The sequence below is a fragment of the Phyllobates terribilis genome, unplaced genomic scaffold (genome assembly GCF_046119375.1).
Source record: "Phyllobates terribilis strain yellow unplaced genomic scaffold, ASM4611937v1 Scaffold_1__5_contigs__length_1240528914, whole genome shotgun sequence".
NCBI lineage: Eukaryota > Metazoa > Chordata > Amphibia > Anura > Dendrobatidae > Phyllobates > Phyllobates terribilis.
In genome coordinates, this window is record NW_027362761.1 from 504,592,641 (window position 1) to 504,605,493 (window position 12,853).

A 12,853-nucleotide genomic window follows, 5' to 3' on the forward strand; every position below is an offset into this window, starting at 1 on the left:
TAGTATATATAACCTGTAATATTATACTTTTCAAGAAAGGCATCCAGACCCTTCTTAAATTTTACTAGAGAATCACTCATTACAACATCATGCGGCAGAGAGTTCCATAGTCTCACTGCTCTTACAGTAAAGAATCCCCGTCTGTGATTATGAATAAACCTTCTTTCCTCCAGACGTAGAAGATGCCCCCTTGTCCCCGTCTCAGGCCTCAGAGTAAAAAGATCAGTAGAAAGGTCTTTGTACTGTCCCCTTATATACTTGTACATAGTAATAAGATCACCCCTAAGCCTTCTTTTTTCCGCACTAAATAACCCCAAGTGTAATAACCTGTCTTGGTATTACAGACCCCCCAGTCCTCTAATAACCTTGGTTGCTCTTCTCTGTACCCGCTCTAGTTCAGCTATGTCTTTCTTATACACCGGCGACCAGAACTGTACACAGTATTCTAAGTGTGGTCGCGATAGTGACTTGTATAGAGGTAAAATTATCTTCTCCTCATGTGCATCGATGCCTCTTTTAATGCATCTCATTATTTTATTTGCCTTTGCAGCAGCTGCCTGACACTGGCCACCAAACGTGAGCTTGTCGTCCACCAATACACCCAGGTCTTTTTCAGTGACAGTTTTGCCCAGTGTTTTAGGCTATGTGCCCACGTTGCGGACCTGAAGCATATTTTTTACGCTTCTCCCTGGCGGGAAAATCGCATGCGGATATTACATGCGGTTTTCCCGCCAGGTAGAAGCGTCTTTGCATGCATTTCTGCATGCGGGTTATCAAGCACTTCTCCAAGCATCACTTGGAAAAGTGCTTGACAACTTGTTCAGAATGGTAAAAAATAAAAAAATAAACTTTATACTCACCTTCCGATGCATTCTCTGCCCCGTCCGGAGTCTTGAGCGGCTCACGCTGTTGTGTGCAGGACCTGCGGTGACGTCATTGAGTCATGTGGTGGGTCACATGACTCAATGACGTGGCAGGTCCTTCAGACAACAGCGCGACGGAGGGAAAACATCATAAGATAAGTATAAACTTTATTTTTTCTTTTTTTTACAGGTTCTTTGGTACCCAGGTCTGGATGAGAGTCTCCTCTCCTCCAGACTTGGGTACCATCCGCACATTGATTCCGCTGCGCTTCCGCAAAATTAATGAACATGCTGCGGATTTTTGACTGCAGCATATATGCTGCGGAAAAATCCGCAGCATGGGCATTGACATTGCGGAATGCCATTGGGGACCATGGGGTGCGGATCTACATGCGTTTTTCAAGCGTTTACGCTGCGGAAATTCCTCAGCATATATGCTTGAAAAACGCTACGTGGGCACACAGCCTAACAATTAAGCATAAAATTATACATTTTATTTCCTCTGCCCAATTGCATTACCTTACATTTATCCCCATTAAATCTCATTTGCCATTTATCAGCCCAAGCTTCTAGTTTACATAGATCCTCCTGTAATATAAAATTGTCCTCCTCTGTTTTGATTACCCTGCAGAGTTTAATGTCATCTGCAAATATTGAAATACTACTCTGTATACCCCCTACAAGGTCATTAATAAATATGTTAAAAAGAAGGGGGCCCAATACTGACCCCTGTGGTACCCCACTGTTAACTGAGACCCAGTCTGAGTGTTTTCCATTAATAACCACCCTTTGTTTCCTATCACTTACGACACAGAAAACTGGAACATTTGACTGGAAATGGGATCAGAGTCTTACAATGTGAACGGCTCAAACTACGTGACTTATAGTAACATACCGAAGAGCAAATACATTTACAAACAGATATTTTAATAAGATTCTTTATTTTAGAGATTTTTAAATTGACTTTAGATTTTGGGTTTATGGATGGACAATGCTCGCTAAACTGAGGACGTTGAGGGTAATATAGATCCTGCTGTAATACAGTCCTTAGAATAGACTTTCTAAAAGCAGCAATTGAGATAAACTATCGTATATGGGTAAAGGTATCCGGACAGTCAGGAGCTTTTATGACGTTCAGACATTAATATGGAGTGGGTCCCTTTGCAGCTATATCAACTTCCATTCTTCTGGGAAGGGTTCTACAAGATTTTGGAGGTGTCTATGGGAATTTTCATTAATTTATGCAGAAGAGCATTTGTGAGGTCAGACCCTGGCGTTGGAGGAGAGGCCGGGCTTACAATCTCCATTCTAGTATATCCCAAAGGTGTTGGATGAAGTTGAGGTCAAGGCTGTGTGTGACGGGTCATGTTCTTCCACCAATCTCCCCCAACCATGGCTTTATGGACCTTGGGCACAGTCATGCACAGGATATGCCATTAATGTAATAGATGGGATTAGGCCTTTAAAATGTGTCTGTCACCAATCTGATCCTTTTCTCTTTGGCGCAACCTTTATACAATCATATATAAAATAGGGTTCAGCCCTTATCGAGCCCATTCCTAAACCAGAATAAAGGAATATCTGAGAAATAGACTAGTCACACGATTATGCTATTCTGATCAGAGTGTGATCTGTTTTTGTCAGAAGTGAAGAATTAAAAAATAAATAAATAAAACTTCTCCATTCAGTGTATCTGTGAAAATCAGAATACTGCACTGGGATCATACGAATGCGGTCCGATGTTTTCCACAGACCTATTGACACGAATGAGTGAGTGCCATCCGATTCGAAGGCAACTCGTGCATACTGCATTTTTTTCCTTGGACTGAGTCAGTCAGAGAAAAAAAAAAAAAAAAAGATAGATAAAAAAAAATAAAAAATCAGACATGTGCACGGCCCCATAGAGTAACATAGGGACGAGTGCCATCAGTCAAAAAGAGGGAAAGCACTTGTCCAATTATTACAGTCATGTGCACGAGCCCTTAGGGTACAAAAAAAAAAAAAAAGTTTTTCTACCTTCTCCTATCTAGCAGTCCATAGTAGGTGATGTCCGATTTTTTTCAAGGACCAAAAAAACTTGCATTTCTGATTTTGATCCCACTACCAGATCAATATCAGGCATGGGTCCGTGAAAAAAGATTGGACATGTTCCTAGTATAGTCTGTGGGGCTGTTCACAAGTGCAATCCATGAGAAACATGGACAGAATTTTATGCAAAAAAAAAACAGGATGTCTGAAGGAGCATTTTATGCTTATTTGATTGTAAAACCCAGTTCCAAAAAATAATACAAAATGTGGCTATTATCCTTTATCCATTTTCTGTGCCATGGCCATCACAGTTCAGATATACAAGTAGAGTGGTTGCGGCACGATACATTATAGTTATTACAGGCTTAATCGCAATGTCATTCCAGAGACATCTGTGCTATACCAATGCCCAATCTTACCACTAAAAATACTAAATAATAAATTGCATCCTTTAAATCAAGACGGCTGCAAATAAAGTATATGATATTCTGAACTCACCTGCCAAAATTAGCTGGCAAGAAATCAAGAAAAGCATCATTTAGGTATAACTGAGTCAAGTTTAACAGCTGTGAAAACCCATCTGGGAGCCTACGGAGAGGGGAGAAAAGATTACCAAAAATCAGAAGGAAAGAAATGTCAACACAAACATCGGTAAACAGGAAATAGTTTGGTGCTCATGTAATGTGGCGGTCTGTCGTAATAAGGAACAGACCTCGAATGATCCGGACAAAATTATTAATAGGGGACATAAAACTGTCACATCAGGCAGCTCTGGATAATTAACACAGTAAATTACTTCTGAGTCCATCAAGAGCGATTTATTCAATGTGCTTTATACGAGCGCGACTTAATAAATGTAAAGAAACACAAGGGGATTATAGGCAGGCAACACAAGGAGCAAGAGAGGCGCTCAATGGGTAAATAACGGTAACCCAATTTTTAAGAAATGATTACACTTTAGACATGAGGATTGTGGTTACTCTTTGATTAGTCAGGAATTGATCCAAGTATGCCTAAAACGACCGGTGTGGATGTGGTCTTATAATGCCAGACTGTGACATGTCAGACGGCCGGATAAATCGGAGTGTTATCGGAACGTAGTACACGGAATGGTTGGCGGATCTCCATACCCAAGCTTGACAGCTTCATATATTTCTATGCAGTGGTCATGCTTGTGACCAGCCCAGGGGATGGGGATGACTCGGTACCCGGGCCTTTGCCTGGCCTTTAGGGATGTCGCGGTGGTCGGCTCCCGGGCCCGTACCCTGGGGTCACTCTTTAAAAGCGTGGATATTATACTGGGATAATAGGTTTGTTATTTTTATGAAAGTTCATGACGCCACCTGTGGCTTCTGGTGAGAGTCACCAGCGCTGCGCAGTCCACTGAGGCCGGTGATAAGGCAGCTTGATGGTATAGCTCCCCACAGGTGGAGCTAGGCCTCAGGGCAGCGTTTGAACAGGGATGCAGGACAGGCTAGACCCAGCCGGGTCAGAGCAAGAACAGGGACAGACACGATAGTCACTTCGGTACCTTTTACTGATGGAAATTCAGGCACATCCCGGAGCACTATAGGGTGAAGGGTGCATGTCAGGATCCTCCCCAATGAGCGGGTGTAGGGCCTCCTGTTTCTTGCCTCTACGTAATAAGTTTCTTATCTGCCTGGAGCTAGGCCTAACTTTGTCTCTGTCCTGCGCTGGCTGACGTAGTGGTTGGGCCTTCTCTTGGAGTGCACGCTCCCAGCTTACGGGGCCTATGTGTCTCCTGGCTCTGTTACGTATCAGCACTTTAGCGATCCTGGGACTTGTAGTTCTCCAGGGATTCCGGTTATGCCTTACAGGGTCATAGAGATCCCGGTAAGCTTCGGACCCGGTGTCAGGTAAATGCTTTGGGGTGAGCTAGTTAAGCTCCTCTGCCCCCCTATATACTAACTCTCCACTCGCCTTCGGCCTACTCGGGCCCTCACTAGGCTATACACACTAACGGCAGCTTGCCGCACTTCACCGATCTAATGGCGCCGGCACACCTAAAGCTCCCTATTCTGAGCTACAATTGAGTCTGGACTGTACTCCACTGCAGACTGACCTCTCTCAGGCTTCTCTCCTGCAGGAACTCTCTCAACAAACTTGGCTCTCTGTCGACTCCAGACTAGACTGAGCTACCTAGCTCCACCTTCCCTATTTATATCCCTAACGGGCTCCCTCTGCTCGTCTGAGGTGGAAGGTGGAGATGTGTGAATGTTTATGGGGGCCTCTTGTGGAGGAATCCTTCAATGCACTCTTCTAGGATCTGTGATACCAAGCGCAGCTGGGCGTTACACTTGGGTCGGTAGAGCCGCCGGCCAGTCCGTGCACTACGTTCCAATATCACTGCCGTCTGACTGCGCTCTTAAGCTTATACTTTTTTTTTTTTAAACTTAATTTGTTTTATTAAACAGTTTTATAAACAAATTACACATTGCATTTGGTAATAGAAAATATCAGAGACCTCACATCAACATAGATTTATATCTCTTACATCGATGAGAACACATTAAAATAAACTGGTCGGATGAGTTATCACATGCATATAAATAATTTCTTTGCCCTGTGGATGTCGCATCTTCTGGATTTATATAAAAAGGAGAAAAAAAGGGTATTTACCTAATTAGGATACAATCCAAACTTTGAACCCTCAACCACAACTTATCAAACTTGTGCTGTCTTTATCTTTTCCATGCTCAGATTGACTCTCATCGTAATGTGTATGGGCCTAAATGCCTGCCCCTATAAGCAACATTTGACACTTATCACTTGTGGCTTTCTATTTGTTCTCACATCCCTTTTAAGCTTATACTTTACTGCACACAGCTCCTAATAAATCAAGACACTATGCAATGCGGGTGCTGGGGCAATCCTCAACTACCTACCAGGGATTACGAGCAGCCCCAGGTATCATAAGCTGATGGTGCTTCTAAAGGCCCCCATACACTAAAGCCCTCATCACACTAAGCGAGATCGCTAGCGAGATCGCTGCTGAATCACAAGTTTTGTAATGCAACAGCGACCTCAGCAGCGATCTCGCTACGTTTGACACGTAGCAGCGACCAGGCCCCTGCTGTGAGATCGCTGGTCGTGTCGAAATGGCCTGGACCATTTTTTGATCGTTGAGGTCCCGCTGGGTAGCATGCATCGGTGTGTTTGACACCTTACCAACGACTTCGTTGGCGACTCAGAACTTAGAAGTCGTCCCTCATCGAGGTCTGAAATGTCAGAGTAGCTGCTATGTGACAGGGTCCCAACGACCGCCGACATCGTTATACAGGTCGCTACGGGTCGCCGTATCGTTGCTGCGTCGTTGGGAAGATCTGACTGTTTGACAGCTCACCAGCGACCACATAGCGACGCAGCAACGATCCCTGCCAGGTGGTATCGTTGTCGGGATCGCTGTAGCGTCGCTAAGTGTGACGGTACCTTAACGTTGGACGAACACGCAAATATCAATGGTTCAGCCAAGAGAGGGAAGATAAGGATCCAGCATGTCCGATTTTGTACTGGTTGTCCTTTTGCTCTCTAAGAGCCGACACCAATGGTCTCCGGTAGTTGTTCATAGAGAACACAGGAGCGCTCGGCAGGGTGAGCGAGATACCTACCGGCCAAACCATCCCTCAGTCGACAGTTATCTAAAGTATATGAGGGGCTCCAGGATCCAGACAGAGACTCCTACACTTGGTTATTAGTATTTTCCTTAGACCTAATCCTTGTATTAAAACAACTACACTTTCAGTGGTTGTTAAAAAATGTTGTAAGTTGACTGATTGGGGAAGCCTGCCACTCCCTCGCTTAATTGGACACATCTTTTCCAGTAGTCCAATGGTATGATCAGACAACCACAAGGTCAGCGATAGGAGGAGTTATTCTACAATTACTTTTCAGAGAATTATTCGGGATATCTGGCAAGTAGCAGAAATTCAGCAAAGCTACCTGGGAAAAATGACTGCCTCGAACATAGAACCTATGAGGTGGCTGCCATGTAAAGACCCATACACATTAGCAGAGTTGGCTGCACCGCCTAACCCTCTGTTGTGTATGGCAGCCTCCCCAACGGATGATGTCATGAGAGAGAAGGATGGGACAGATAGAAGTTCACCAGCCGATCCTTTTGCTTTCAGGAGAAATAGATGCATGAAAATAATACACAAACGCTCCACCGAGCGCTCAAGTGTATGGGGGGGGGGGAGTCAGAAGAGACAACTATCTGCCGACAGTTATATCACGTGTAGCTTTAGTCACGTCCAAACGCTTAAAGACTTGAAAAAAATTACTTGGGTTATCAGCCAAATGGTTATCTCTGTTTCGCGTGTTAAGTTAAGGCACCATTCCAGTGTTTTCATCTGTTCCCAACGCCGCACCAGTCTCGCGCCACCATCTTGCAATCGCAATTTCTAACTGACCGTAAGTCAGAGGTAACAGTCACAAGCTCTCAGTGTAAGTCTATGAGACCCTCGTTCTGGCTCTCATAGACTTACATTAAGAAGTGACTTTAAACACTGGAGCGATCCGGAAGGTCACAACCTGCAGAAGACTGACCAGAGTGGTGCCGATAACGGAAGAAAATGGCGAATGGTAAGTATAAGACTAGGGGCAGGGAACTTACATTAGTGGCACCACTCTCCAGTGGTAAAATTAAAAAAATATGCTGGAGTGGTGCTTTAACTATAGTCTTAACTGGAAGCTCTTTAAAAAGAGTCAGATAATTATAAGGGGATATTCCATTCTTTAAAATTGATGAACTATCCATAAAATAGGTATTAAAAATGGTGGCGGTCCAACTAAGCACCCCGGTACCAATCAGCTGTTTGAAGAGACTGAGGCAGTGCTTTGGGGCAATGCTGCAATATTTAGTACTGTCGCTACTGAAAGTATGGTGTTGAGCGGTACAAACCTGTGTAAATAATGAAGGGAACACAACGAAGGAACATCACAGTCCCTCCAAATAGCTGATAGATGGGGGAACCAATAGTTAGACCCCCATTGACCTAATAGCACCCTATCGTGAGGGTAGGCCTTTAATTCTAAAGAACTGATAACTCCTATAGTCACCTATAGGTAAAACTAGAGAGAGCAATTCTGCATAGAATTAGCTGAAAACCAAACTAGATAATTCTTGCAAGCTAAAATGTCAGGCAGACCGGCAGGCATAATTCACCCTCTTCTGGTCCGGTCTATATTTGCTGATGTGACACTAATGGTGATTTAGGGCGCACTACAAACCAAAGACAATCAGCGCAGCCTATTTCTGTAATAGAGCTTTGATATATCATCGGATTCCTGCAGTTTCTCTAAATTAATCAATCAGGCCACGCAATCTGCTTCAAGTTCTTGATTGGTTCGTAAAAGGAAAAAAAAAAAAAGTCCTGCAAACTGTTCAATAATCCATTTGCCATTAAAGAGAGAACGTCTTTGGGGGTGGGGAGCACAGAAGCGAAGACTGAGAAAAGGGCACGAGGGGTTTGAGTCTTGATTTCCGAGCGCTCGTCGCTAAGCAGTTTTCAGTAATAATAATCATTTATTCCCCAGAGTTGCATGTAACATGTCACAAACCTCTTAATTATTCCCTCCTACAGTCACCAATTTGGAGCTTTCTTTAAAGCCTTAGAAAAGAAATACATTTTCTGCCATAGTCTTCATGGATAGAGAAAGGAGACGGAATCTTTGAAAAATATATAAGCAACTGGATTAAGTCCATGACTAATTAAACTAATTATTACGCACTGGTTTAACCAATTATTATTCATCTAGTTGTAGGTAGGAATCAATAAAGGCAACTAGATGTAATGCTCAAAGAAATACTGGGAACTTAGCGCTACTTACTTGGATATTGGATTGACGCTCGCTTCGACGATTGTCAAAACTTTACAATTCTTAATATTTTCTGGAAACTCCTGTATACCTGTCAATAATAAGAGGGTTTTTTTAGGTCATATTTTTCTACATAATTAAGGAATAATCAAGAATAATGGATTAAATATGACAAAAAAACAGTATACATTTCAAAAAGACTGAAAACCTGCCCTAAAACCATGACCGAATAATTATAATTTACCTAATAAGTATTGTGGAAGCTGTGGTTTTAGTTTTGGCTCAGATCTGCATATGTTTGTGCACCATGCCTGTAAATCATATAAAGAATGACAAGTCCTCATTGTTCTCCCACACTGAAATAATTAAAATAGCTCAACCCCCCCAAAAAACAGACACATTAAATTACAGTGTAGGAGAAATTGCTGCGGTTATTAAAATGCCATTATAGGACTATGCAGTTTGGCTATGGTGCCAAACCATCAAGGGATTACATTAACCGTGATGGGACTTCTGTTTCTCCCGATGCAACCTTGCAACTATAGGGAAAAAAATATTACATGGTCATATTCCTTAGTGGAATGCTAAAGTCAGCATGCAAAAATTGCACAATTTCACCCATGATCCACCGATTAGTCTTAGGACATAGTCAGATGGCTGTATAAATCGGACTGCAATGCTCGAACTGGCCGGCGGCTCTCCCAACCTGAGCGTGACAGCTGCATAGAAATATATTAAGCTGTCATACTCGGGTCAGTAGAGCCGCTGGCCAGTCCGAGCACTGCGTTTCGATCTCACTCCGATTTATAGGGCTGTCTGACTGCGCCCTTACACAAAACTGGTCTGTACAAAATAAGCCTGTTGAAATTAAGTACAATAGCTCGGTGCACCCTGTGTGTGGCCAAACATTTAAGTGCACCTTCCCACTCACTTGTTTTCCCTCCATCTCCTCCCCCACCACATTAGAATTGACAGCTCTAGCATAATATAGTCAGAGGAGGTCAGAGACCAGTAGAAAACAAGCCAATGGTAAGGTGCACCTAAATGTTTGGCCACACCAAGGGTGCACCGAGTGCATGTGCTTGGTCTGAACAGTCATTTTGTGCTGACAGACTTTCTTCAATATAACACCCTAGTGAAGTACATAGAAAAGAACAGGCTTAGAGTAAAAGATTAAATGGGCACCCCAATTATGATGGTTTTTTTCCACTGTTTAGCTATTTTTTTTTTAGATGACATTTGGGCCGATTTTCCACTGTTTGCCAACAATACAGTCTCAGTGAAGACATAAGTCCTATACAGTTTCTCCACACCATATCGAAAAGAGAATGGACCACCCCACTACGATAATCCCAGAATTGCCACACTCCACCGGTAGATTTCAGGGTATCACTTTGGCACTAGCAGCAAAGGGACACCGACTATTAAGAAATTAGTTTTTGCCCCGAGGCCTCATAAGCACTGGGCATAAACGTTGTGGTCATCAATATAAAAAGCCGTGTGCGCAAACTCACTCCTGATGATTACTCACAAGAAAACGGAGTGTGACTTACCAACAAATCCCTTAGAGTAAAGAACGGATGCTGGAGACCCTAGAAAGCCATCAGAGGAAAGGAGGATTTCCTCTCCCATCACCACATCACAATAGGTTATCTGAATGTCATCCCTATACTTAACTAACCGTCACTATATTCGGGATTTAGAACTTTTTCGCAAAACTGTATAAGACATAGAAAAATATTCTGTTATTCTTCAAATATACTCTATGCAGAGTTTCTGAAAAGCAGAAAAATATGGAGTCTTCTAGAAAGCAAAAAATACATGGCGAGATCAGCAGTGCCTACCCTAAATCCCACCTATGTAGTAAGGTGTCTTCTAGAAGGTTTCTTCTGCATTTGCGTTTATGCAGTGCTTATCATAACCTGCCCAGGAGCCTGTATAGGAGATGGTGGGTCATGACACTCCTGGGAATTAAAGGTCGATAAGCAAAATTATATGTGAGATTTTGGGGCTAGGTGTCCAACTCCACTCCATTAGTGGTTAACCACTTCGATATTAAGGCCCCCATATACATTAATATCAGCGTGACTGCCCACCCATCTGAAGCCTATCGGGGCGCTGGATTCTACCATGACAAATGATGTTGGGGGGAGTATCTAAGGAGCATGGGCAACCAGAGGTCATTACCAGAACGGTTCTGCAACACTTTGTAGTTTAAAGGGAATAGGTCAGCAGGTTTTTGCTATGTAATCTGAAAGCACCATTATGTTGGGACCTTGATTCCAGTGATGTGTCATTTACTGGGCTGTGTTTTGCGGTTTCAATACAATCAGTGTTTTATCAGCAGTAGATTATCACTACAGGACAAGTTGCCCCGTAGCTCCTAGTCCAACCACAGCACTGATTAGGAGCTCTCTGGCACTGTACAATGTACACAGAAAGCTGTAGTGTGTACAGGGTTATACACAGCTCAACAACTGCTGCACCCAGTAAACGAAGAGATACATAGCTGGAATCAGGGTCTCTGTCCCTACATCATTCTGCTGTCAGATTACATAGCGAAACACCTCCTGAAAGATTCCCTGAAATAATACTAGGGACACGTGCGCCTAACATCCAACCTATTAACCCATTCCAACTGTGACATCGCTTTATTGCTCAGCCATGGACCTATGACTTTAGTCCGAGGGAAGAGATCCTGCTCAGTTTACTCATTTTAGGATTTGCGCAGTCACACCAATCAGCCAGAACAGATCATTTCGGTGCTACAGATAGACATCGGGAACGCTCCGGTCACGTCGGTTGTCTCCTCCATGGCTAGCATCACGTTTGACACCCAATACATAACAACTACACTTATTTTGAAACGCAGCAGAGTGGAAATACTTTCAAGGACCCATCAGAGATATAAACTTGTACAGATCTCCACTATGTGTTACTCCTAAGTTTACGTTCATCATTCTGTCCTGTAAAACGCGCGGCTCCAAGCATCCAAATAAGGACTGCAACACAAGCCGAGCTCAGGATGCCAAACACAGGTCCGCATAGCAGCAAAGACCGGCCATCACTGGCTACTTACATTCAGCAGGTCAATGATTTGCATCTGGCGTACATTTGAGCATGACAAAAACTCTCAGTGGTATCTGATAGATTGTCTAACCAAGTATCGTATCAAAACAGAAGAGAGAATTGACAGAGAGGAAAAGAAAAATGTCTATTGTTGCTGGGATATTTTTCAAAGGGAACCTGCCACCGGGTTTTTGTTTTCTCATCTGACAGCAGCATAATGTAGGGGCATAGACCCTGATTCCAGCGATGTATCACGTAAGTTACTTGGTGTAGCAGCTGTGACACAGAGTTTTTAAATGTAGCATGAAGCAGAGCTCAGAAAGCAAACACGCCCACACTACAGCTTTCTGTGAGCTGCTAGTTAGTGCTGGAGGCGGAGTTTGACCAGGAGGCACATGAGCTGTAGTCCGGCAGTGATCATCTCCTGCTGATAAAACCCTCATTGTAAAAAAACAACAGCACACAGCCTAATAAGTGACACATGGCTGAAATCAGTGTCTCAACCAACCCCTACCTCATGCCGTCCTCAGATTACATAGCAAAATACTGCTGACAGATTCCCTTTAAGCTGGTGATGAGCGAAAGAAAAGGGAATTACCCAACCTAGCATACCCTAGTCTTTTTAACCAACATTAGGGGGGGTTTCTGTTGCAGCAAGCTGCCCTCTAGCAAGAGATAAGGTAACTTAGCAAATATACAGCTTTAGGTGCAAGGCCTCGTTCAGATGTCAATTTTTCACGTACGAGTGATATCCGTGGTTTTCATGAATAGCACTTGTCTATGGGGCCATTCACATGTCTCTGATTTTAGATAGTGGAAAATTGCGGAGATGTGTCCGAATTTGATCCAAGGTCGGATCAAAATCGGTAATTAAAGTCTATGGGTCCGTGAAGAAAATCGGACCACACTCGGATGGCATCTGAGGGCTGTCTGATTTTCACTGACTATCACATGAGTATTTTTTTCTCTCCAAGTATAAGAAAAACAGATGACACTCGGATCAAAATAAATCGGTCCGTTTTTCTCAGTACAGGAGAAAAAAAAGGACGTCTGAA

At 43.3% G+C, this 12,853-nt stretch overlaps 1 protein-coding gene across 3 annotated transcripts in view; it reads right to left on the minus strand.

The window, feature by feature from the left end:
• ERBIN (erbb2 interacting protein) overlaps nt 1-12,853 on the minus strand; it is a 238,002-nt gene that overhangs the window by 72,932 nt on the left and 152,217 nt on the right. For all 3 annotated transcript variants that reach the window (XM_073680222.1, XM_073680223.1, XM_073680221.1), the window contains exons 6-7: nt 8,742-8,820; nt 3,390-3,479 (exon numbers count right to left, since the gene is read on the minus strand). In XM_073680222.1, coding sequence (XP_073536323.1) covers nt 3,390-3,479; nt 8,742-8,820 — 169 coding nt within the window. The remainder of the gene's footprint in view (nt 1-3,389; nt 3,480-8,741; nt 8,821-12,853) is intronic.